Source organism: Lycium ferocissimum, chromosome 6 (assembly GCF_029784015.1).
Source record: "Lycium ferocissimum isolate CSIRO_LF1 chromosome 6, AGI_CSIRO_Lferr_CH_V1, whole genome shotgun sequence".
Taxonomy (NCBI): Eukaryota; Viridiplantae; Streptophyta; class Magnoliopsida; order Solanales; family Solanaceae; genus Lycium; species Lycium ferocissimum.
In genome coordinates this window covers 56,562,534-56,588,582 of record NC_081347.1, presented here as the reverse complement: position 1 = coordinate 56,588,582, position 26,049 = coordinate 56,562,534, and the positions used below count along the sequence as shown (strand labels likewise).

Here is a 26,049-nt window from a genome sequence, read left to right as displayed (position 1 = left end):
TACCCTGTTTTTCAACTCACTCTTTACATTTAAAGTTATTTTAAATTTGAAAAGTACATTCTACTATAAATATTATTTTAAATATTCTTTGCAAAAAATATAACAAATACAACTCCATCTCACACTCCAACTTTATAAAATTCAAATAAGTAAAAAATACTTGGAATCTACGCCCAAACGCCTACTAAATAAAGAAAACTAGAAAATAGAGCACGTTGTGTGAAATAAATAAGACTGATAAATATCTCTCAGTATTAAAAATCCAATCTAAAAATCCAGCACCTTATCTTGTTCACTTTCAAATACATCAAACGTCCATTAACTGGTGCACCGGTGGCAATGAATTATCAGAGCTTAGTAACTGGAAGCCGTACATTTCCTTTCTCTCCACATGTCCCAATTCGCCATACTATCATCAATGTAACCAATCACTACCATTTTCCCATACCCAATTTCCGGCGCTTCACATTGCATCATCGTCTCTCTAAAACCCCCAACTTTCAGGTTCTTTCTTTACATCTCTCATATTGCCTTACGCTTAACTTTCATTCTCAATGTTTTTTTTTTTTTTTTTATATAGATAGACATTTAAACTTGGCCTATGTTCGTTCGCAATTATGAAAATGCACATCTAGGTCCCCACTGTGTCAATTGAACACTCCAACTTACAAAATGACAAAGTTTATGTGCCACGTCAGCATCAGGTGTCCACTATGGGGACGAGTTGAGGTGTTTAGACGTGCATTTCCAAAGTTGGAGTGTTTAGTTGCCAACAGAGGCCAAGTTAAGGTGTCTAATTATAAGTTATGCCGTTTTTTTTTTTTTTTTTTTTTTAAATGATCAAATACATTAACATCCTCTTAAACTTGTCAAGAAATTTCATTTAGACACTGGAATTACAGCCAAACTGTTTTGATTGCGCACTTGAAGACATGATAAGTGTTCCTATTAGACACTTCATACTCAAAATTTTGAAAATCTTATGAGCATGCCCTTTACGTAGATAAGTTATGCACTTAAAATATTTACCTCCTTTAGTTATGTGCATTAGCCTCGATAAGCTGTAAAACCTCAGACATGTTCCAATTGATGCTGAATGTGTATAACTAAAAGATGAGGTGTATTTTATGTGATTAATTTATCTACGTAATGAGCGCTTGAGAACATGCGCATAAACTTTCCAAATATGATCTTGAAGTGTTTAATAGGAAGACTTTATCATGTGTTCAGGTGCTCAATTGGAACATGCCATACTTCGAGTATCTAAATAAAATTTACTGACAAGTTTAAGGGGTTATTGATGTATTCAGCCTTTTTATGTGGTGTTTTCTAAATGTGTACGTAGGTAGTTCGCTGTTCAATGCGAGAAAACAGAATATTGGAACCAGATGATGCAGCATTGTTGATTTCGACGTGCATTACTCGCACTTTATCTCCAGCATTGACTTTAGAACAAGGATTGGAAAAGATTAAGGAAGCTGTCAAGGAGCTGAAGGCCAAGCCTCCTTGTTGTTCTAGTGGGATGTTTCGGTTCCAGGTATTTTGAAAATAAATTGCTTCTCTGTATTTTCTTTGTAGTTATTCATTTGATTCCAGTGAACTTTTTCTAGCTATTATAAAATGCACCTTTATTTAGTTGATTTGCACCTATGAAGGAATTGTAAACATATATGAGGATGATAGCTATGGTGCTCTTAGGCTGATCTTATTGCGTAATAATTAGTCTTCGATAAACAGTAAATATACAACTAAACTGTCCCTTTGAGAACATCCAATGAAATAGGATATAGAGATGGTTAGCATAGCCGTTGCTCAAGGATCCCACATAAAAATCTAGAAGTGATCCAAAAAGCTAAAGAAAAAAACTTATTAAATTTCTGATTTATGTTATCATCTGAGTTTGTATCAAGCTAATATCCCTCCGTCCAATTTATGTGAAGGTGTGAGAAAAAGGAGAACTTTTGAAACTTGTGGTCTAAAATAAGTCATAGAAATTTCTGTAGGTATAAATGCTGTCATTAAGGGTAAAATGGGAAGTTTGTAGTCAAATTGTTACTAAGTATGGAAAGATATCATTCTTTTTGGCACTGACTAAAAAGGAAAGTGTGTCACATAAATTAGACGGGGGAGTAATGTATGCTTGTTTGGTTAACTTTTAGCGTCTAGTTGATGATGTGTTGCTAGGGACATATACAGTCATGGGATTACATATGATTGGAACCTATTCTAAACATAGACAATCAAACATGGTAACATGAGTGCCTTCACGTTTCAATGTTTTTATGTTCTAGCAGAGTTGGTCTTTTTTCTTGATTACCGAGGGGACGATTGCTTATATGTAGGTTGCTGTTCCTCCCAGTGCAAAATCTTTGAATTGGTTTTGCTGTCAACCCGAGTCATCAGGGGTATTTCCGCAATTTTTCCTTTCGAAGGAGAGAGAAAAACCATCATGTAAGTCAGTTTTATTGGGTCATACTCGTGGGACCTTCGGAATTGGCGCAGCAATCAACTTGAAGGGCTTTTCTGCCACTAAAAAATATGGTGAATCTGGAAGGTAATTCCATACCTTCATCATTGGCTTGGATTCAGCACCGACATAATTGATTATTTTTTGTTTCTTTTGCATTTTGAACGTTTATGCTATCACATTCCTGCCAATCATTTTATATGAGTCCAGTTTGATGAAGTTCAGCAGAATTAGAATTCATTATTGGTGGAAATGAAGCAATCTGAGGTTCCATCTTATTATGTTTTTCCTCAAAGAGGTGGTAATATTATAAAATCAATTATGAGAAGGAAATGGACGCAAACAGGTAACCTCTTCCAGTCGGATTATATTTAAGTGAGTTTAACGGAGGAAAGTCTCAGTTTCTCTCTGTTTGAAGAACTTGTATGAAGTGGTGTAAGAAGGAGAATATGTGTTTCCTATAGACAATTCAGGAGACATGTCCTTGTTTGAGAAATTCAATTTTTCCTTGCTTATCATGTGAAAAGGTGGAAGAGATGAGAAAGTATGTTGGTCAGAGCTCAAGAATGTTCCTGCATAAGCATTGAAGACAATGATTCATTTCAGGAAACTACTGTTTTCTGTAAAATTGATTAAAATGTGGGACCTGGACTAGTCCAAGTGGTGGTTAATAAGAAACACCTCTATTTTATAAACATCTTGAAGATATAAACCTCGAATTTTGTCAGTGAAATGGGATGCTTCCAGTCGACTCTGCATTAGTGGTATGCTTTATATTGTCCCAGAAGTAAAGCAGCAACTATCTCTCCTAAAGGTGAACACTCTTTCTTTGAAAACAAGGTAGCAGTTTCATTGGAGGTAGTTTGACATATGAGGTTGCTCAAAAGTGAAATAGGTGATCTTGGAGTGCTGCTGATGGATATCATTAGCCACAAAATTACTGCGTGATAGTAATCTAGAATGACGGATAAAAATAGACCCTAAATTTGCTCCAAGGAATTGAACACAATATAATCTTTGGGACGAATACGGAAACATGTGGTTACCTAGATATGGGAGCCTATTTATTAATACATGCAAGTTTTTCTGCTATCAAGATGGTTGTGGAGCATTGGTTATCTGAAAGTGCATTTTGATGCCTAGGGAATCCTTTAACCTGACTATTAGGGATGCTAGATTTAATCAATTTTTGCACCCTTGAATTGATCCTTGTAGATTTCTATTTGGTAGGTAATATTTCCAAGCTTGCCCTCAGTGTTAGTAAATTTTGGTTGACCATGACTGGAGTTTGTATAATCCACTCGAGTGAGTATCAAATGTCAGTAATATGATCCTTTGTAGTTGTTCTTTGTATTATCAAAGTGCCTTTTTGGATGAAATGCCATAAGAGACAGATACATTGAGGGCAAAGGAAAGGAGAGAGCAGTTCTTGGAGTTTTTGCCATGTTATTGAATCCAAATAGTGTACAAAAGTGGTCTCCGATATCCAACTCTCTACATCAGGTGGTTATCACATTCTAATGGCTGAAGCTCCCATTATTCCCTTGTAGTTTCAGAATTATGAAAATTCTGATTCAGCATTTGTGTAATCGAGTTGGATATTGATTATGAGGGGTTAGTTCCTGACTTGTATGACCAGTTAAGTGTGGCAGTTGCTGTTTGATCCCGTGTTTCTCTGTCAGCAGAAAATTGCATGTGATTCTGATATCCGTTAAGAAAGAGGATGAGTTACAAATATTCTGATTCCATGCTTTACAATCATATGAAGTGTCCTCTGTAATAAACATCAACAGGTTAATGTTAGACTGGTACTTCTGCAGATGTGCTGTTGAATCAACACCAGTGGTGGCTTACGGATTTTTGGACTTAAGTTTTGATACAATATCGTCTTCCATGAAGCAAGAAGCTGGGTCATTCTACTTCTTCGTTCCCCAGGTAGGTGAGATCTTTTTGCATGGCCATGGTTTAGGCTCGAATATTTCCTCTTTTCTTCCTAATATTCCTTATGTGTTGAACTATAATCACCATAGATTGAACTAGTGGAGTTCGAAGGTGCTTCTATCTTATCTACAACGGTGGCATGGAACGACTCTTGTATATGTACCTTCGAGGAGGCTCTTCAAGCATATGAATCGTCACTTTTGCAGGTAAATATTCTATTTCCATGTATGTCTGCAGTTATTAGACATGAAATTTTCCTTCAGTTCAACTGTAGCATGCGAGTTTTCCTTTTTTCGGGGATGTTATTTTCATCTCTGTGCTACTCAACTATCCTTGCTGTCGAAGTGTTTTAGCCCTGTCGAACCGGTTCAAAGAAAAGTGAGCAAAATGCTAATGTGCATGAATTATCAAATGTAGCGGCCAAGCTTGAAGTAATTTCTCAGTGCTCCCACTAACTAGTGGAGATTTAGGGAACCAAATATAGCTTGCTTAATGCCACTTGCAACAAGTTTTGTCTTTATTCAACTTTCTCATTTAAGAACCTTACTTTCACGGGATTGAATGCTCTTTCAATCTGGTGTCAGCTTTGTGTATTTCGCATCATTAACAAGTGATCTAGTTTGGTTCTACTACTACTTAGAAGTTTGTTCTAGTAACAAATCATTTCTTCCATTGAAGCCACATAATCTGAAACCCATGGCTCTCTAAAACATCCAGATTAAAAAATGTCCTTTTGGTTTAATATAGGAAATAACATATCAAAAAAATAAGGAAACAACAAGGTGAAAAAGGAAATCGACTTTTCCATTCATCATCTTATTGTCTTATGCCTGGTGTATATATAGTTCATCGATCATAATAGTCAAAGCTTAAACAGGTATGTGATTTGTCCTATGTTTTTTTGTTAGAACGTATATTTCCTAACTATAAATGACAACTTCACTAATAGATCAGTACAAAAGTCACATCTAGATGAGGGGACCCTCCTTCACATCGTTACAGGGGTTTCAATCAATAACTATTTCTCAATCCTAAACTAGTTGGAGTCAGACACATGAATCCTTGATATCCATTCCGCTCTATTCCAGCCAATTTTAGTCCGATGCCTTCTAAATAATTCATTTTAAAGTGAGTTGAGGATTATCTAAACCTAAAAGTTCTCTAAATCTCACACTTACCATAATCTAATTTAAGTGTCAGAACAACTAAGCCTTAATACCTACTAGTTGGTATCGCCTATATGGATCATTTGCTTCCCTTGTGCTGGTCTTAGTTAAATCTACATTAATTGAGAAATCTATAGGTCTTTGATGGTAACTTCCCTACATGTGATTTTAATCCACCTAGCCCCCCTTTAGCACTTTAGCCATCATAGTGTGGCATCTATGAGGTGGTGCATTTGGAGGTCTATGTAAACTATAGCTAAACCATCTCATGCACATACTTTTACTTTATCCTCTTTGTGTGCTACCTGACCCTCTGTCTAAGGTGATCAATTTTAATCTTGTCCAAATTTGTGTGGCTGTAATTTATCTTAAAATATGTTGGGCCTCTAGTATCCTACGTTCATTCCCATATTGGTGATATCACAACCCTAAAACTTGCCCTGCACTAGGTATCATACTAGGGATATATTCCCAAATGATAAATCTATGTGACAAAATTTGACCCCTGTTGCTCTTGTTATCAAGAGTTGCTAACAATAAACATGATGTTGGATGTGTCTGCTTTTTCAAAAGCCCAAGAGTATCTTGAGTATTGTTGTTTTATACGTCATCATGCTCTGTGCAACTGATATTTCAACCTTCTCTCAATTTCTTCAGGCTTCACGTAACTTTAGTTCTGTAGAAGATGGATGCTGCAGCAATCGCATTGGTGCGTCTCTTAAAAAGGTCCATATAAAGGAGGGACAAGCTCAAATGGTAATACTAAGTTTTAAGATTGCACTATGACAAAGGGGTATTGCCTAGGAAAGGAGAAAGTGGAAATGATGGAAGAACCAACAATTTGCCTTACCCCCTTTGAGAAAAGGCAATAATTTCATTTGGTCCTTTCCTTGGTGGTTGAAAAGGGAAAACAGTTTCCAGTCTTTAGAAAGACTGCAAAAGATGAGGGAATGTCTGAGCCCACATAACTTCCTTTAACTAATACCCTCCAACTTCTCCTGTGTCAAACAATGTGAACTCTTTTCTTCCATTTGCTTTCCTCTTGCTACTCCGCTTTCTTCCAAATTCCAGCTGAAGCAACCATAAGGTTCATGCTCAAAACTCTTCCTTGTTCTCTATCTTTACAAATTCTTGTCTACTCTTCCTTGATAAAGAACAATTGTGTACACTGTATTACAGTTTTCCGGACGTGCTTTCTAACAGTTATTTTGTTGCTAGAATACTTTTCTGCACTGGTAAACTTTTAAATTTGATAACAAGAGATTCTATAGATTGCACGTGACTGTTGATCATGAATATCAACACTTCCTCTCATGTTTTTGCTTTGGAACATCACTGAGAAATTCCTTTTATAGGTATATGCAAATCTTCACAAACTGTTTGAAAAACACGTTGGGCCTGGTGCTGTGGAACTGGTATCCTCTTTATCCTGGTAATTATTCTTCCTCGGATACTTTTCATGTCTCGTGTTTGAGATGCAACAAGAAATGATCTGTCCTCCCCATATTTGTTCCAAAAAACAACAGAAGAGAACAAAAAATCACGTTCTTATCACTGATGAGCTGTGCTTTGTTTATTTATTAATTTATTTTCTCTAATTGTATTTGCTTCACGCAGAAAGATGCCTCATGCTATTCCAGCCAGTTTGTCGCAAGACTATCACCTGCTTTTGCAATTTCGAATAATATGGTATGCTAATTTATAAAAAAATATTTTGAGTTAGAGCCTTTCGTATGAATTTGAATTTGCATTTGCATGGCATGCTCCCTTTCTTTTATTTATCTTCTTCTCTGTGCTAAATATGTTGCTGCATGAGTTTCAGATGATGTGCATAGATTTGTTGTAACTTGGCAATGATCTGGAGTGATGAATCTCTTGAGATGAATGAGCTTAATTCTTGGGATTTTAGGGGGGGGGGGGGGGGGTGCTTTTGGAAAAAGATGGCTACACAACTTTCAAGCATAAAGATAAACATTAACAATTTAAAAAAATAAATATAAAAAATTCAAGCATAAAGATTTTGGAAGATATATGTCCATCAAATATGATGCCAGTAATGTTGCCTTTTCTTGTTAGCTAATTTGGTGATTTAGCACCGATGTGTCCCCACGCCAGTATACCTCAGATAAAGTAACCTCGGAACAGGTTTACAACAGAAGTACCAAAAATAACTAGCTTTGAGCTGTCAAGACAATTACCATTGATCTAACTTGCTAGAAAAAAAGGCAGTTAGCTATTGTTTTTTATACGGTAAAAAAAAAAAAAAAAAAAAAAAAAGAAGGAAGATTGCTCTCCTCTTAGTTAGCATCTAAATGCCCTGTTACCACATGTGAGGAAGTAGGTTATATTTTTCCCTATGTTCTCTTCAGATGTACATAGTTTGAGGTAAATGAGAAAAGACTCAGCAGTAGAATCTGATGCTGGGTCTTTTCCGTTTGACTTTAGCTAATCCTGCATTTGACCAGATGAATTATTTATTTGCAAAATATTTATACCAAAGAGACATTAGTTTATCCTCATTTTGGTGAAACATCTTTGTATTATGTGCAAGAAATTTTTTATTCTAAATTCAATTGGATTACCTACGAAAAAATTGCCTTTTATCACAGGAATCCTCATAGGCTATGAAGATGGTTTTAGCCTGAGCAGTTTGAAATGAAAAAAGATCCCATATTTGAACGTATTGTACATATTTGAAATTATGCATTCTGAAATCCGTTGACTCAAAATCTTTTCTCAATCTTGTAGTGAACCAAATAATTTTCGTATAGAAAGCTTCTTCGATAATGTCCATCTTTTATGTCTTGTGATTTTCAAGTTTGAAACTGAGATGATATGCCATTTTCCATGTGTCATTCTTCTATCCCTTTTAATTACTTCCATATTCCCCTTTCATTTGAAGGCCTCTCTCATCCATCATTGAGGTAGTCTTTGATTCATCGGAATGCTCAGGACTGATAAGCTGTTACAATTTAAACCTCAAAAGGCTCTATTTTTTCAGTTTTCTGTCATTATTAGTGAGCCTCTCCTTTATTTCTATGTTGTTCCTTTGCTAGATAATGTTCATGGAGCTTTTCTGATATTTGGGCAGATTTGCTGCCTTTTTCAGCATCATGAGAGTTGTCACAAATTATTCTGAATGTCTTCTTTAGCGATATTTTCTTGTGGACCTTACTGTAATGTTAGCTTTTTCCATTTCAAAGTATGTTTTTCTTTAAATCAAGAAAAATAGGGTAACATCCACACAAGTGGGAAGCCTTAACCAGATGTGTGGTAACAGGTAAAGCCCGAAGGCTGTTCCCGTCCATTTCAAAATATGTTTGTACGCACTATGAACCATATGAAGCCCCTTCTATAGATGAAATTTCTATCTGTATACAAGTAATTGGTTGAATTCATGACTAGTCAAACTATATATACAACTTCTTGTGGAGGGGTCTTCTTTCTCAAAAAAAATGTTGCTTTCGTTCTAGCTGCTATTTTTGATGTATGTTCAACTGAAAACCTTCGAGATACTAATTTGGGTCATTAATGTTTTTCAGCATCAACACAATGATAACACACAATTTACTTGCCGCTTGAAAGATTGCGCAAACATCAATATCCTGTGGGCATCGCTAATAATTGAGGAATGCACTCGACTTGGTCTGACGGTGAGACTATCTGCAACTTCATCAATTTTATTTAATCGGACTACAAGTATCTGATTCTTCCATATCTAGTATTTTTGTGTAGCTCCAGGATCACGGTCATCTCCTCTTGCTCTTGCTGCTTCTACTCATCCTACTGCAAGTTGTATTGCATGCATCGATGAGCGCTCACTTGCATTTCATGCTGTTGGTTATGCTAAAGGTTCTCATAAACCTGCTGTTGTCATCACATCATCAGGCACAGCAGTTTCAAATCTTCACCCTGCTGTGAGTACTAAGACTTAATATCCATATTCCTTTCAGCATTTTCTATACTATTCTGTTTCCTCTTTATTTACATGCTAGTAATTCAAATTTTAATTGGTGACAGCTATATTCCATAAGTAGCTCATATAAAGTAGCCGGCTTGATTGACATGATGATACTTGCTATGGTTTGCTAGCATGCTATTTCTTTAGCATATATCTGCGGCTGCACAGACATGCATGTATCAGTTTAAATGTATCATATATTGCAACAGGGTAAGATGTAATATTAGCCTGAGAAAGTTCTATGTACTAGTTATGCATCATTTTACATTCCTCTTTAAAGCATCCGCTTATGTTTGAGGAAAAAGTTTAATTCTCTTTAGAGATTCCCCTTCTTCTTGAAGGTAATATTTTATTTAGTTGCAATGTTTCATCATGTCATTTTTTCAACTGTTCCATGGAAATTCACAGGTCGTGGAAGCCAGTCAAGAATTTGTTCCGCTGCTGTTACTTACCGCAGACCGTCCTCCAGAGCTGCAAGATGTCGGAGCAAACCAAGCCATCAATCAGGTCAATCATTTCGGTCCATTTGTGAGGCACTTCCTCTGTCTTCCTGCGCCGACTGATGATATTTCTGCAAGAATGGTGCTTACCTCCATTGACGCTGCTGTTCATATTGCAACTTCTTCACCAAGTGGTCCAGTTCATATCAACTGCCCTTTTCGAGAACCACTGGAAAATAGTCCAAGAACGTGGAACCCTATTTGTTTAACAGGGTTAGACTCTTGGATGTCAACTAGTGTACCTTTTACCAGCTATATCCGAGTTCAACATTCTTATAGATACAATTACAGTACCTTTATGGATGAAGCTCTGGAAGTGATAAAAAAGGCAAATAGAGGCCTTTTATTGCTTGGCGCTATACACCGGGAGGATGACATATGGGCTGCTCTTCTTCTTGCTAAACACCTTTCATGGCCCGTTGTCGTGGACATTCTGTCAGGTCTCCGATTGAGGAAATATTTTGTTCCATTTTCTGATTTTGACGATAGAATTCTTTTTATCGATCATCTAGATCATATGCTGCTTTCAGACTCCATCAAGGATTGGATGAAGGCAGATGTGATAATCCAGGTATGTGCTTGAGTAGGTTCTCTCTGATCTAGTTGTATGCATTATGTTTGGGATGAACCCGTTTCCATCATCGGTTCTCGACTCTTTTGGAGAAGATGTCATCAGGTTCACTTTCTCCGTTTCATGCCTGTGTCTAACAATATAAAAAATATAGATAGTAGGATAGGAAAAATACGGATTGTTCTATCCTTCAATTCGAGCAAGTTGAAGCAACCTATTTTGTAATTGAAAATAGGAATGACCCGTAAGAGAATCCGTTGCCTTGTTCATTCAAAATTGCATATTATTAACCTTTCCATGGAGTCTATTTTGTTTAATGAGGGATGTCTTGTCTTAATTTCTCCTATTGTACTGAAAATGACGTGGAACATTCGGGTTGTAGTATGGCTAACTAAGCAATTCAATAGCATAATCAAACGAGTGGAGAAAGACCACTATGGTTTCGATATATAAGAACAAAGGATATATATATTTTGTATAGTTATCATGACATTTGTACAGTTATCGTGACATTAAAATAATGAATCCAGTTAAAAAATGGATCTTGGGCCTAACTCAACCCCAAAAGCTAGCTCAAGATGTGAGGATTACCCAAGTCATATACAGAGATCTCCCATCTCGTAAGAGCCCGATGTGGGACTGCACCCCCCCCCCCCCCCCCCCCCCCCCCCCCGCCCCCCTCCTCCCCACGCCCGGAATTGGACCTCTAGAGTGTGGACAATATAAGATGGGGGCCCAACAACGGGTAAATAATGAATTGAGATGAGCCTGGCTCTGATACCATGTTAAAGAAATGGACCTTGGGCCTAACTCAAACCCAAATGCTAGTTCAAGAGGTGAGGATTGCCCAAGCCATATAAAGAGATCTCCCATCCCGTAAGAGCCCGGTGTGAGACTCTGACAAGGCATATGATGAATGTTCTCCAAAGAGTGACGTAGCAGTATTAAACTTATGAGTCATATGGTGAAAGTTTCCCAAAGAGTGACATAGCATACATGGTAGGTAATTAGTTTGATTTTTGCATAGTAAATCTGCAACAAGGCGATATTTTTGGTGGTCCTTTAGAAGAAAGGAATTCATATCAAATATATAAATACCAAAATGATATATACAAATGAATACTCACTTGTGTGAGAACCATTGGAATAGATTGGATCATATAACCTTGGTTTACACCAGGGATTTTTCTTTAGTGTGTAATTTCTTATCTTCGTTATGTATGAGTACCAATAGTATACTGGATGAACTTTCATGGTGCATTCTATTTGCGGACGACATTATTTAATTAATGCAACTAGCTAGAGTCAATCTAAAGTTGGAATTATGGAAAAACCCTCTATAGAATAAGGGTTTAGGATATGTGGAAGTAAAAATATATGCCCACAAATTAGCGCACATAAGAAGAATGAAGATGAAGTGAGATTAGATGAGATAGTGCCTTAACGCAAGCAATTAAGATATCTGGAGCATCGTCCGTGGGAATGATATGATAGGTTGTAGTGCCTTTAACCGCAATGTTTGGAATAATAACGTGTCCAGAAAGTTGAATAAATACATAATAATGACCTTGTCTTAATTCTCTCCTTTAATCCAAGGGCTATAACAATTATCTCCTCTTGTTTCCATCTTGGCATTTGTTACTTTGCTTTTCACGGGACACACAATTATGAAAAGAGAACTTAAAATTATATTGCATTCAAATTAAACAATTATCTCACTGGACAAATAATTGAAATGTTTTTTCCGGATCCAGTCATGTAAATTGAGTGTGAGGATTTATTACTCCAGCTCCTCTTGAGTCTTGAATTTGGTAACACATACTTACGTAGCTACTGAATAATCGTTCTTTAAGACATTGTAATTTTCCTTTTTTCTGTTGATACCGATCCTTATATCTTTAAGGCATATTATATACCGTTGTTGTAATGAAATGTGCTCGAATAAAGAGGAATGGATATCAGGTCTTATCTTAACATGGTTCATTACTCTGCTAACTTTTGTGGGCTTGGTCCTGTTTTCTCCAAAACTCACCACCCACCCTGCCCCAATTAAATTTTCACCAAAATAAATTTTGTCCTTTTAAGTCTTCCCCTGCCCTCGGCCCCGTTCTGCGCCATTGCCATCCCTAAGCATACAATACTAAAACATTTGACCTCTTCTGCTGACATTCTTAAGTGAATGTGTGAGCATTTGCTGGTGTGTAAGTTGATTTGCAGATAACTTTCCTCCATTGCTTGAAAACCTTTTGTTTGTTCATGAGTGATTCTGTTTTCTTGTTGGGCCCTTTATATTGTTTGTATCATGTCCCAAAGATGAAATTATATTGCTAAAGTTGGATTTCAACGAGTAGGAGCAATATATTCTGTTAATTTTTATGCATATGAAATTATTCTTCATGGTACATGTATTTAGTTAATTATGGCCACACATAGAACTTCATTCAGTTGGTGCATATAACAGATTGGAAGTCGCATAACAAGCAAGCGTGTGGCTCAACTGCTAGAGAGCTGCTTTCCATGTTCATACGTAATGGTTGACAATCACCCAAGTCGTCATGATCCTTCACATATTGTGACGCATAGGATCCAGTGTGCGGTTCCTCAATTTGCAGATTATTTAATTACAGCTTGTACACCACATGCTAGCAGCAAATGGGAATGTTTTTTACAAGCATTGAACAGTGTGGTATGTAATTTCATTAACTTCGTCTCATCTTGCTTACTGCCAATCATTTGTGTATAATGTCTACTTTTCCTGTTTGTGACAGATTTCCTTCATCCAAATAAAAGTAAAAGATAGAAAAGGATAACTTGATATCATCATCTCAAACTTAATTGCACCTCTGTCATCTTTACCGTAACAGATAGTGTAGACTGTTTATATACTAGGTCATGTGTAGATCGAAGCTGAACTTTTGATAATTTCCATGGATTTCTCTCTCACTATCTAAGTGTCTGCGTTGTCTGCATGCACGTGTGATTTCAAGTATGCATATATCGCTATAGAGATGTACCTCTAAATCTATTACCAGTGTTAGTAATGCATCTGATTTTCCAGACTTCACATTTCTACATATTGCCTGCATGGCATTGCAAAGCATTGGACAATGCTATGAGCAACTACGTCAAGACTGAGGAGTTTAACAGAACACTTCCTCCTACTAAGTGTCTGCCCTGATTTTTATTAGAAGCAATAATGTGATGTTTGCTGCATAAAATCCTCAATTTTTATGCACCCAAGGGTGTGGTCTAGTGGTCCATGAAGCAGAGGAGAATGATGAGGTCTCAGGTTGAAATCAACCAGAGGCAAAATCCACTAGGTGATTTTTTCCCATTTTTCCAAGCCTTGGTGTGTAGAGTTAGTCGGTGACTGTGCGGGAGGGAGCCTGGAAGGTAGCAGGTACTGGTGGAATAGTCGAGGCGCGTGCAAGCTGGCCCGGACACCATTGTCTTAAAAAATTCCTCAATTGTGACGTGGTTTTTTTTGAAAGCTTCTTGAGGGAGAGAAAGTGCATGTTTATTTCTTGTTAAGTCAGCTAGCAATTACTCGAGTTTCTAGTTCCTCTTATACTATGACTATTGCTTATGTTCACTATTCATTCGTTCTCATAACTGTTACTTGCCACAATCTTAGTTATTTTATTGACTTTCACTCCTGTTATATAGGCTGCACGGGATATCTCATTTCTAATCAATTCTGAGTACTCCTTGACTGAGCCTTGTGTTGCACAAATGACTCTGGAAGCTATTCACTGCGAGTCTGCTGTATTTTTGGGTAACAGCATGCCAATACGTGATGCAGACATGTATGCATGTAACTCTAACTGGGTAGAGCCTACCCGTGATGCAGCCATATTCAGCTCAGAATTACAATGCCACTGGGTTCAGGTTGCCGCTAATAGAGGGGCTAGTGGTATTGATGGTGTGCTTAGCACAGCTGTTGGTTTTGCAGTTGGATGCAACAAAAGAGTGAGTGGATTGAACTTTGATCTAAACAACATTTTTTGGTTAATAATCATTGCATTCATTTGAATCTGATTGCAGAATCACGTTCCTCTTACTAAGAAGCTTGTGTGTTATAAGAACCGCCATTGTGTTAGCCTCTTCTTTTCTTCATTGCATGTGGTCACTGAAGTTGGTGACTTTTGTTACTTTCTTGTAACTGCTTCTCTCTGCAATTCCTATGCTGATTTTTCTTCCATAGCTTTTTGTGTTGAGAACAATCTTGGAGCAAATATTTTCCCTTACTGGCTGTGGTGTGATGTAAGGTATAGAATCAGCTCGCACCAATGAAAAGTAGCAGCATAAAATATGAATATCACACTCCACTATGGCAAAGACACCTCCTCGTATGTTTTTAAGACTGCTCAAAAGACCATTTAGTTTCTGAATCTTGGCAGTTAGAATATCACTCAGTTCCAAACTTGGCAATTAGAATATCACTCAGTTCTTATTGCTCCAGAGTCCAGTCCGTGTACAATGTTCAACCTTCAAAATTATTAGCGTGAAGTGATTTCATTTTCCTTTCTATGTTGTTCACCTTTGTTCTGGAATGTTTTTCTTCTGTTGTTTCATGCATTAGGCACAGAGATTATGTGGAATTTAACATTCTGCTTATTTTTAGGTACTTTGTGTAGTTGGAGATGTTTCTTTTCTGCATGACACAAATGGGCTGTCCCTTTTGAGAAAGCAGTGAGTATTTTGCTTTTTCTTTTCTCTTTCCATTTTGTTTGACATCCTTCAATGCTACTTTATTAGAGCTGATTCAATTAGGGACATGCAATATCATGGGAAACTGAATTTATGATGTGGAATTACCAGTTTTAGTTTTCTTTTTCATTATCCTAATTTACTTTTTATATTTGCCATTTGGTTTTCTGCTAAAACATGTCATCAAGCAACATCCCCCCCGCCTATCCCCCTGTTGGTACTATTATTTGCTCTTTCCTGAGTATTATTTGATGTTGCAGAATTTTCTGTTTTCATGTTTTTTGGGTTTTTGCTCCTCTACCATGTACTTGTGTTCCTACCGTTAAAATGCAATTCAAACTGACTGGTTCTTCAATATCTTAACTGGGCTTCTCGTTTGGATAGAAGCGAAGTTTTTTATGCCAATTTCCTGACGCTTATGCATGCTCCTTAAGTACTGTATTCTTTCTTATCCTTTGCTTGTTATGATGGGCTATATTTGATTTTGACTTCTAACATAACATATGATTCAGATGATATATTACTATGTTAAAGATCTTTCTGCTTCTTGTATTGAAAATTACATGAAAAGTTCCACTCATCAAATGATACAAATATTTTTATGTTTGAAGGATGTCCCGGAAGCCCATGACTATAGTTGTTATTAACAACCGCGGTGGTGCCATATTCAGTCTTCTTCCTCTTGCGAATATGACTGCAAGAAGCATTTTAGACCAGTATTTCTACACATCTCATAATGTTTCAATTCACAACCTTTGCATGGCACACGGGTAAGATATGTTAGATGTTTAATGGAGGTGGCGACATTTGTCTTTATATGTTTGCTTTCCGTATACATTGCTGATAATATATGATTTTGATTTTGTATTAATGTCAATTTCATTTCCAGTTTTCAGCTCTAAAGTTACATCTTGATTTCTTGCTGCTGCTTCCAACATTGACCTTCTTATCTTCTTATTCCTGATAAGATTATTAGTTATCCTATGAGGTAATTGATAAGAAAATGGACCTTGAGCCTAACTCAATTCCAAAAGCTAGCTCATGTAGTGAGGATTACCCAAGATCATATAAGTAAACCAAACAGTTCCCAAACTGGTGTGGTGTTCAACATCCTCCCCCATCCCCCCACCCCGAGGACCAGACATCTGGAGCATGGACAATATAATACAAGGGCGCAAAATCTGGTAAACCAAGAATTAAGATGGGCCTGATTTTGATACCACAATAAGAAAGTGGGCCTTGGGCCTAACTCAACTCCAAAAGATAGCTCATGTGTTGAGGATTGCCCAAGACCATACAAATATTGGTTTTAAGTTGATATTGCCTTTTCACTACCCATATTCGCCAAACTTGGTTCCTTGTTAAATTTGTTGTACTTTGTTTGCAGTGTGAAGCATTTGAAAGTACAGAGCAAAATGGAACTACAAGATGCTCTGTTAGCATCTCAAATGGACAAGGAAGATTTTGTCATAGAGGTTGATAGCACCATTGATGCCAATGCTGCCTTTCATAGGTAGCTATGTTGAAATCCTAAGGCATATTAATTTGACTAATGAGAACTTTCTCAGCTAAGACATTTTCCTCTTTCAGTATGTTGACGAAAGTTTCACAGCAAGGAGTGGATCATGCTTTCAACAGCCTTTCAAAACTTACTGTTTTGAATTCCATGAATGATGGGTTGATAACCAGCATAGTTAGTAAAATGCAGTACTCAAAATATAGGTTAGTATTTCTATACTGAATAGACGTTTCTGTCTGGTGTCCTGAAAAATTGACATAGACTTTTCATACTGTTCTCTGGTAGAATTCAGCTGTCCTCTCCTCCTACTTCATCTTCTGCCAGTCACATATCCACCTACCACCGAGAAGGCTTCATTATAAGTTTGTATCTTGAAGATGGTAACACTGGTTATGGAGAGGTAATTCACCATCATTTCTTGATACTCACCCTCCTCAGGGAGGATGCACATGTTTGGTAGATAATCCAGCAACTAAGAGCTATTTGATGCATGGTTCTAGCATTCTTTCTTTGAAATATTCATATGTAATGTTTAGCTATGTTACATGGATCCTTTGTTTGCTTTCACGTATCAATATTGAGCGGTTATGACATAGCTATGAGTACTTTGTGCGGATTCTCTAAAGTGCACTAAAAATTAACCCAAAAAATAAAATAAATTGAATAAAAAGCAAGTACCTGTACTGCACCCTTATCAGAATCATGACGTAGATGAATCCATGTGATTGTGATGCCCCTGCCGGAGTGTAGGCTGATGAGGATGGGTCAAGAAGAAAGATGTTAAGCTTTGAAATAGAAAGGAGTGCACATGACATGACACCTTAGGTAATCCCACGGTAGAAAGGGAGAGATTAGTGAGGTGTTATATAAGAGGGATCACAAGCTCACATGGTTTGTGCACTTTTGGGCTCGATGATCGCCTAGCCCAAGGGATAAATCCGAGATGTCAGTTGGGCCTAAACAGAGAATATATCCAGGGGCTTGGGTTGTGACAAATAAAGTATTAGAGTTGGACTCCGCTGTATGATGCTGGGGCAAACCTATGTATACAGAAGAATAAGGGGCAGACATTAGGCTGGCAAGTTTTTGAAGTAGGGATGCACATGACACCTTATACAAGTCACATCTAAAATGGAGAAAAGTGTTATATAAGGCATAGCACAAGTTCGTATGGTACCGTGCTTTTGGGCTCGATGTCTACGTAGCGCAAAGGACAAATCTGTGAGGTATGTTGGGCCAAAGCGGAAATGCACGCCATGGACTTGGGTTGTGTTACCTGCTTAGAGTGCGTAGTTATAGCTAAATGTAAACATCATGATATATATAACATTGAGGTTGAAACATTCAAATTGTTGTTGGTGATTATAAAGTCCTTATTTTCATCTCTCCCTTCGTAATTGTTAAGGGAATGCTTTCAAGTCTCGGCATTGTCGATCTCCTTACTGTTTCTTGGTATATGAATTTCTCATTGCATACGATGATTGACTGTGTCAATCTAATGAAATGGTCTTGGAAAAGGTTGACCTTAAATATTAAGTTCTCAGCATGGGCTTCTCACAAGAGATATTGGATAGGATGGTAATTCTCATCTTTGTCCTTGCCTCTTAATATCATTTGTCTTATTATCTAATAATCCCATTATACATACATGCAAATAATAGAAATAAGAGAAGCTTTTTCCATAGAGCAGAGGTTACATGCAATTCAAAGTCAATAACAATGTCTTGAGCATGTCATAAATTAGCTGCTCTAAAATCTTGATAGCCGGTAGACTTGCAATGGCAAATGATGAAGTGAGATACGTTTAGCTGAAGGTGAGTGCTAATACTTGCTTTAAAGGCCTTGAGAATAGTTTTTCTTTTTCATAGTATGATACTCCAGTTTGGTACAGATGGTGCAGTTATTGTAGTTGAAGGCTCAGTTGAACATTCCTTTCTGTACATAGATGCAAATAATACATGATATTGTCAAAACAGGCATAAGTCACGAATCGTTAATCGAAAACCTCGTCTGCCTCATAATTAGGGTCAGGAGAAAATGTGAAATATTGTAAAATTAACAGAATCACATATAGTAAATTGATGACCTTTTCCTAGTAGATTGCTCCAGAAACATTAATTGAAGATTCTTATCTAAAATAGGCAACTTATTCTGTTCCTCAGTTGAAACTTAGTAAAGCATGTCATCTTGCTGTTTGTTGTACTTTTTCACTTGAGAGAAACGAAAAGCATATAAGGTTTTCAACTTGTAACCCATATTTCTTGATAAAACAAAAAATATTCAAGAATAAGCATTAAAGTTATTGTCAATGTATTGCTATGTCCCTCGCTCTCCCTCTCTTGGTCCCCTTGCCTTCCTCTCTCCAATTCAAAGACAGAATTCTGTAAAGCTGATAAATTCTTGGTTGTCATTTATTATATTTAAATAGGTTGCACCTCTTGAGATCCACAAAGAAAACCTACTTGATGTTGAAGAGCAGCTTCAGTTCCTTATTCATGTTGTAGAAGGAGTTACTATTGACCAGTGCCTTCCTTTGCTAAAGGGTTCATTTTCTCGTTGGTTGTGGCACAGTCTAGGTATTCAGGTATTTTGATGCATCTTTATTTTTAGGGGTAGGCATGTCTAGAAATGGTACAACTGATAAGGTTGATATAAAATGTTACTCTCCGTATCTCTCCTAATTTACTTCTGCTGAATTATGTTCTCACTTCATTTTTAGCCCAATTCAATTTTCCCAAGTGTGAGATTTGGCCTGGAGATGGCTGTCCTCAATGCTATTGCAGCTAGAGAAGGTTCAAGCCTGTTTAATGTACTACGCGGACAAACAGAAGAATCAACTGGCAGTCCTGTAGATGTCAAAGTTTGTGCACTACTTGAGTCTAATGGTGGTCCCAACGAAATGGCTCTTGTTGCAACAACACTTGTCAAAGAAGGATTTACTGCTATAAAGCTAAAGGTGGGAAAATCATTAACAAATTGTGGAGCTTGGTAGTAATATGTAACTTTCACCGGAAGCTTTTATGCTTCCAATTTGTAAAAAAGTTTAACTACTCTTTTTCCACACAGGTAGCACGTCAAGCAGATCCCACTGTGGACATTGAAATTATAAAGGAGGTAAGAAAGAAAGTTGGTTGGGAGATTGAGCTGCGTGCTGATGCAAATCGAAATTGGAACTATGATGAAGCTGTTAAATTTGGCCTTTCTGTAAAAGATAGTGGCCTGCAGTATATTGAGGTAATGCACCAAAACACTTGGTAGATGTTTGTAAGCTAGTAATAATTTCCCCAGCAGCTGGGGAGCAAGATGCCTATTTACATTACTGAAGAGGTATAATAAGAGATTTTGGTCTTGAATAAAATAAAAGTTAAGATAGTTGCGAAAAGCAATAGTGAGATATGACTTGCAAAGAGATTCCATTAAAGAAGTAACATCCTGAGGTGTTAAATTAACGTACCTAAGAGGCAGCATTATAATCTTTAAGTTGTAAAAGTTCAATCGAGTGGTACCTAATTTCAGTGATCGATAATTTAGAAAAGGGTAAATTGCTCGTGTCCTGTCCCTCGGCCATTTTCTTAATGTTCACGCAATTCGGCATCATAGTCTGCTTAAATGTTAGGCATTCATCTCTTTGTCATTATGTCAGTTCCTATAATATTAGACACTTTTATAAAATTTTGGTTATTTCAGGAGCCTGTTAATGATGAAGATGATATAATCAAGTTCTGCGAGGAGACTGGCTTGCCAGTAGCTCTGGATGAAACTATCAACATTATAAGAAAGAATCACCTTAAAGTGCTCGCAAAGTACACTCACCCAATGATAGTTGCTTTTGTAAGTCTGCAGGGTATTATGGTCTGTCATTACTTAGAATGTGGAATGTTTTTAATTGTTGCACATACGTATTATATTTAGAAATTGTCCCTATTAGATACTTGTTGAAAAAAGGAATCTTTCCCTATTAGAATTGTATATATATGAGTCAATCTTATAATTATCTGCATCAAAACTTTGATCTTATTGATCGAAAGTAATTTATGAAATGAATCATTCGGTCTCTTGTAACCCATTTACTTGCACAGGGCAGAGAGCAGGGCCACATGCCCCTCTCTATCTTGACAAAAATCTAAAAACAAAAGTCATGCCTACAGCTACAGTCATCAGACTCTTTTCATCCTATTCATATGAAGTGAAATCCTCTACTTTGTCTTATTTACCTATTCCCGAATCACTATCGATGTTTGAAAGGAGAGAACTGTATGAAAACTAAAAATAACAGATTGAACTTCATAATTGCTGCATCTGCTGCAGTTTCAAAGGCAAAGTCCAATTATTATCAAAATTGGGATCTTGATCAAAGTAGATTTACAGTTACAGTAACTAGGGTAATTGGATTTTAATTTGTTACTACAAATAAAAACAGTTTCCAAATCGTGTCAGGTTATCAAACCAAGCGTCATTGGGGGTTTCGAAAATGCAGCGTTGCTTGCGCGATGGGCTCACCAGCAGGGAAAGATGGCTGTTATCAGTGCCACATTCGAGAGTTCTTTGGGGTTGTCAGCTCTGATTCTTTTCTCACGGTATGTTGACCTGCTGAAGTTCGATACAGGTAGATTGCTTGACAAGGAAGAGAACTCTTGCATAGCCCATGGTCTTGGAACTTATCAATGGCTTAGGGAAGATGTTAGCAGAAAGCCTTTAACGATTGGCTATAATCCTTGCAATGGTGTTGTGGAGGCATCTGTTACTGATGCTGGACAGATCCTGCAGCATTTTCAGTTCAACCAAGATGCAGTTGTTTGTGATTGTACTTCCGGAGAAGTTCATACATATGAATTTGTAGTTGATCTTGAGGGCACCTCTATCTGTCTTAATGTGCAAGAAATTGGAAAGAACGATGATGTAAGTAGTCAAATTTATGTATTCTGGTATTGCTAAGAAGTTTCCTGCAATCTATTAATGCTGAATCTGGCTGGACCAAAAATAAAGAAAACAAGTGACAATGGATACCAGATGTCATCTTATTTCCTGGTTCATTGCTTTCATTTGAAGTCTACTTCTAGCAATTATGGTTGTACAATATTGTCATTTAGCATGGTGACGGATTTTTCTATTTCTCATTAACCTTGAATACTTTTATGCACAATCTGAGCTATGCAGAGTAGTGTAGTCGTGTTTCTTCATGGCTTCCTTGGAACTGGAGGAGATTGGATCTCTATTATGAAGGCTATCTCAGGCTCAGCTAGATGCATTGCAGTGGACCTACCTGGACATGGAAGATCAAAGTTTCTCGGCCAAGATTCTGGTTTAGAGGAACCAGAGTTGTCAATTATGGCCCTTGCAAATATATTGCAGCAGTTGTTTGACAGTCTACAGTGTCAAAAAGTTGTTCTTGTTGGATATTCTATGGGAGCAAGGATTTCACTCTACATGGCCCTAAGATACAACAACAAGGTATAACTACATAAATATTTTCTACAGTATGTTGCAGAAAATTTCAGCTAGTATGATGATTGTGCAATATGATCGATGGTAGGTTGCTGGAGCTGTTATATTATCTGGAAGTCCTGGATTGATAGATGAAGATGCGAGAAAAGTCCGTAGGGCCAAGGATGATTTTGCAGCCTGCTCTCTTGCTTCTTCTGGCTTAGAGCCTTTTTTAGATGCTTGGTATTCCGCAGATCTCTGGAATAGGTATTGATGAGATTCTCTTTATAGGAGTTTGCATCTACTCTTGCTTGGTGCTACATGAGATATTTGTGCCATACCAATTGCTGACATGTTAAATATGTTTACATCCTGCAGTTTAAGAACTCATCCACATTTCAATAATATTCTTGCGAGCCGATTGCAGCATTGTGATCTGAAAAATCTCGGGAGAGTATTATCAGATTTGAGTGTTGGGAGACAGCCGTAAGTCAATGAGAAATCTTTTCTTTTTTTTCAGTTTGTTGTGTGTATTCTCTTCTTTTCCCTTTCTAATTTTCGGTGTGAATTCAGACATTCAATTCTTTGAGTTTTTAAAAGAAAGAAAAACAGATAAAGAAAAGCAAACAAGAAAAAAGAATAGCAAAATAGATATTCTATTTGCGGGAAAGAAGTTAAAGGGGAAAACAAAAAGTTCAAGAAGGAAAAGCTAATAGATTGAATAGAAAGGAAGAAAATGACAACCTTATAGGAAAAAAAGTTCATTCACCAGAGTCGATCTTGTGTTGCGGAGCTTTGCAGGTCTTTGGCCCACCATCCAAACCAATGCACCCTTTAGCAAATTTGGAGATTGGGTAATCAGATAATTGTTATTTATCTTATTAGTAATTGCCTATACAAATATATACTGTCAAGATCGAAAATAGTGGGTGCTCGCTAGTGTCTTAACGGGTCAGTCCCGGCTTTCAACTGTGATGTGACTTCAGAATTCTCATATTTGGTTTCTTCTTTAGAAGAGGCTGAAGTGGTGAACATTAGTACTGGAGCATCCGGTAGAAATAGCATGCTTATATGGTCAAAAGCTTCTCCGGTCAGGAAAAGTGCAAACTTTGCACTTGGAGAGAATGATTCCTGACTGAAAAGTGATTAATTTCTGCTAGATTTTGTCATTAAGAAATAGGAAGTGCATAGGATCCATAGATAAGCCAGTCGTTTTTTTTCGCGTATGTCCTAATCAATTTGATTGAAATGTTCATATTTTTCCGAGTTGGTATCAAAACTTGACACATGCATGGCATCTTTGGATTTTAATTTTTCGAGGCACTTGGATCTTTTGCTATCCTAAGTAGCTCTCTGGTTAGACGGCATTTTATGATGTGATCCTTTAATTAGTCAAATATGTGTATCTCAGTAACCTGAGTATATTTCAACTGATACCCTCATATTCGAAAACATGGTGATGCGTCTTCATTTTTTCCCTTTTCCTAGTCTCACTTTCTAATTGTCGCATTCATGTATAACAGGCCATTATGGGAAGATCTGAAGAGCTGCAGGGTACCTCTTCAGTTGATTGTTGGAGAGAAAGATGTTAAATTTAAGAAAATTGCTCAAAAGATGCACGACACAATGTGCCAGAGCACGGAGACTATGAACGTTCCAGAAATAGTTGAAATTCCATATTCTGGTCATGCTGCACATATTGAGAATCCTCTCCTTGTGATCAGTGCAATAAGCCAGTTTATCAGAGAAGTTGAGTTCAAAAATCATAGTAATTAATCACTCACTTGAAAGAAGAAACATACAAGTTTAGATCATAGTAATTAATCAATCACTGCTGTATGGACAGAGTCATGCTATTGAATGTTTAGATCAGCATACAAGTTCCTTAAACTTTATTAGTCTTACATTCAAAATACAACTTCCTCAAATAACTGGTTTCAATATCACATTCTACCGTGCTATACAAATTTAAAGCTGCTAACATTGTATTGCTTTTCTTATTTGTGCCTTTTCAGTTGTTTAATCTGATGCGTAAGAAAATCTAAAATACCATTTCCTTTTATATTTAGTCATTCCAACGGCTATTTCCTTATCTCCTTCCATATATCTTCTTTATTCCTTCATTAAAATACAACTACCAGTTTTTCCTTCTTTTATCATTTTTCTTTTGAGGGGGCAACGCTCATATAAAAGCCAAGTTTGGCGGGCTATAGGACCAAGTACATGAGGTAATTATGACCCAGCATTGTTTAAGGAGAATCCAAATAAAACACACGAAATTTAGAGAGGTCTTTAGATATTCTGCCTAAATTCTTTGACTGTATCACACTAGCTTGGAATGAGGGTATTTGGGTAGAAGTGATATAAAGAGTTCTGAAACAATTACAATTTCAACAGTACTTGGTAGAAGTGAAGTCACTGTTCGTTTTGCAAACTAAACTGAGTTGTAAAGCATGAAGCTTTTAGCTTTTACAAGTGCATCCACAGGCAAATTTCAGGAAAAAGGAAACTTGAATAAATAGAGAAAGGTCTAAGATAAGATTCCACAACCATGGTTTTCTTATTTTTGCCTTTTTGATTTGTGTTTCTTGGTGCTCTTTCTGCAGCATGGCACTTCAAGGCATTTGCAAATGTGGTTAAGGCAAACACCAGTACCAGGTTGCCAAAAACTGCAGTATGGTTGACAATCTTTATTAAAATTGCATGATGGTGGTCCTTGGGTTGAACTTCTTGATTCTGTAGTTCCACCCATAAAAAACCCTGCAAAATTATTGCACAGAATTATCAAATTGATTAATCACTACTTTTTTAAAATACACCAAGCCGAAAGGTTTTTTTTTTTTTTTCACCTTCGAGACAAATAAAGTACTAACAAAATAGGAGAAAATTTAAGCACATACAAGAATTGTTCTTTCCCTAAGGAATTCATCAAATAGGTCAGTCTTTAAGCCTGGCCTATGTGTCCCAATTTATGTAAAGGGGTCCATAGCACTAGGGTCAAACTTAATTTTTATTATGAATTCGGGTATAGATATTTCAAAAAATTTAAACTAAAATTAACACATTTGAAAACTATACGAAGAGTATTACAAGTCAATGTATATAGCTAATGATTCAAAATATTTAAGAAATTTGAGAAAATTACAGTAAAAGAAGAAGCTATGTAACAGTAACACCACCAAGGGAGGGAGTATTAGTTATCTTCTAAGCATATCTCAAGACAGAGATGATTCTTCTAAGGCTGAAAAAGACCATGAGAAGACATTCTAAACTACTACAGTTAATTTTGACTAAAATAGTTGTGTTTACCATTGGTTTTCAAGAAGGGAAAAGGGTCAAAAATACCCCTCTACTTTGGAAAATGGCTAAAAATATCCTCCAAACTTATTTTGGGTCAAAAATACCCCTCTCATCCTTAAAGTTTTCAAATATACCCCTGTCTTGACGGAAATTATCCCCCAAAATAATCCGAAATCATTATTTAAACCCGTTCCATCATTTAAACCCGACTCAACTAAATAATAACCCATAAGATCCCTTTATTCCCCCAATTCCCTTAAACTTCAAACCTACGTATTGGGGGAATAAGGGGATTTTATGGGTTATTATTTAGTTGGGTAGGGTTTAAATGATGGAGAGTTTCAAAAATGATTTCGGGTTATTTTGGGGGATAATTTCCGTCAAGACAAGGGTATATTTGAAAACTTTAAGGATGGGAGGGGTATTTTCGACCCAAAATAAGTTTGGAGGATATTTTTAGCCCTTTTTCCAAAGTAAAGGGGTATTTTTG

General features: G+C 36.8%; 1 protein-coding gene and 1 pseudogene across 4 annotated transcripts; one reads left to right on the top strand and one right to left on the bottom strand.

Annotated features, from left to right (window-relative positions):
• Positions 1–315: 315 nt before the first annotated feature.
• Positions 316–24,240, top strand: LOC132059861 (protein PHYLLO, chloroplastic). 4 transcript variants are annotated; one of them, XM_059452699.1, is made up of 27 exons: positions 316–504; positions 1,346–1,537; positions 2,343–2,554; positions 4,288–4,402; positions 4,498–4,614; positions 6,232–6,330; positions 6,930–6,989; positions 7,192–7,263; positions 9,117–9,227; positions 9,297–9,491; positions 9,944–10,606; positions 13,068–13,292; positions 14,273–14,575; positions 15,231–15,298; positions 15,928–16,086; positions 16,704–16,829; positions 16,907–17,038; positions 17,121–17,235; positions 19,264–19,419; positions 19,555–19,791; positions 19,902–20,069; positions 20,523–20,666; positions 21,273–21,734; positions 21,993–22,286; positions 22,369–22,526; positions 22,638–22,745; positions 23,783–24,240. In XM_059452699.1, the coding sequence occupies exons 1-27, from the start codon at positions 340–342 to the stop codon at positions 24,033–24,035; spliced, it is 5,109 nt and encodes a 1,702-aa protein (XP_059308682.1). In that variant the 5' UTR covers positions 316–339; the 3' UTR covers positions 24,036–24,240. The 4 variants fall into 4 exon arrangements, with proteins under 4 accessions (XP_059308682.1, XP_059308683.1, XP_059308684.1 ...); XM_059452701.1 differs by lacking the exon at positions 316–504 and adding an exon at positions 2,185–2,249 and having other exon boundaries at positions 1,454–1,537; XM_059452700.1 differs by lacking the exon at positions 6,232–6,330 and having other exon boundaries at positions 317–504.
• LOC132061725 (U6atac minor spliceosomal RNA) lies at positions 8,797–8,887 on the bottom strand (annotated as a pseudogene).
• Positions 24,241–26,049: the final 1,809 nt, after the last annotated feature.

Excerpts from the sequence above, each read along its gene's own strand:
- LOC132059861 (XM_059452699.1), top strand. The coding sequence starts at position 340 with ATGAATTATCAGAGCTTAGTAACTGGAAGCCGTACATTTCCTTTCTCT. Across the intron at positions 1,538-2,342 it reads GTGGGATGTTTCGGTTCCAG|GTTGCTGTTCCTCCCAGTGC; the intron begins GTATTTTGAAAA and ends GCTTATATGTAG. Across the intron at positions 20,667-21,272 it reads ACCCAATGATAGTTGCTTTT|GTTATCAAACCAAGCGTCAT; the intron begins GTAAGTCTGCAG and ends AAATCGTGTCAG.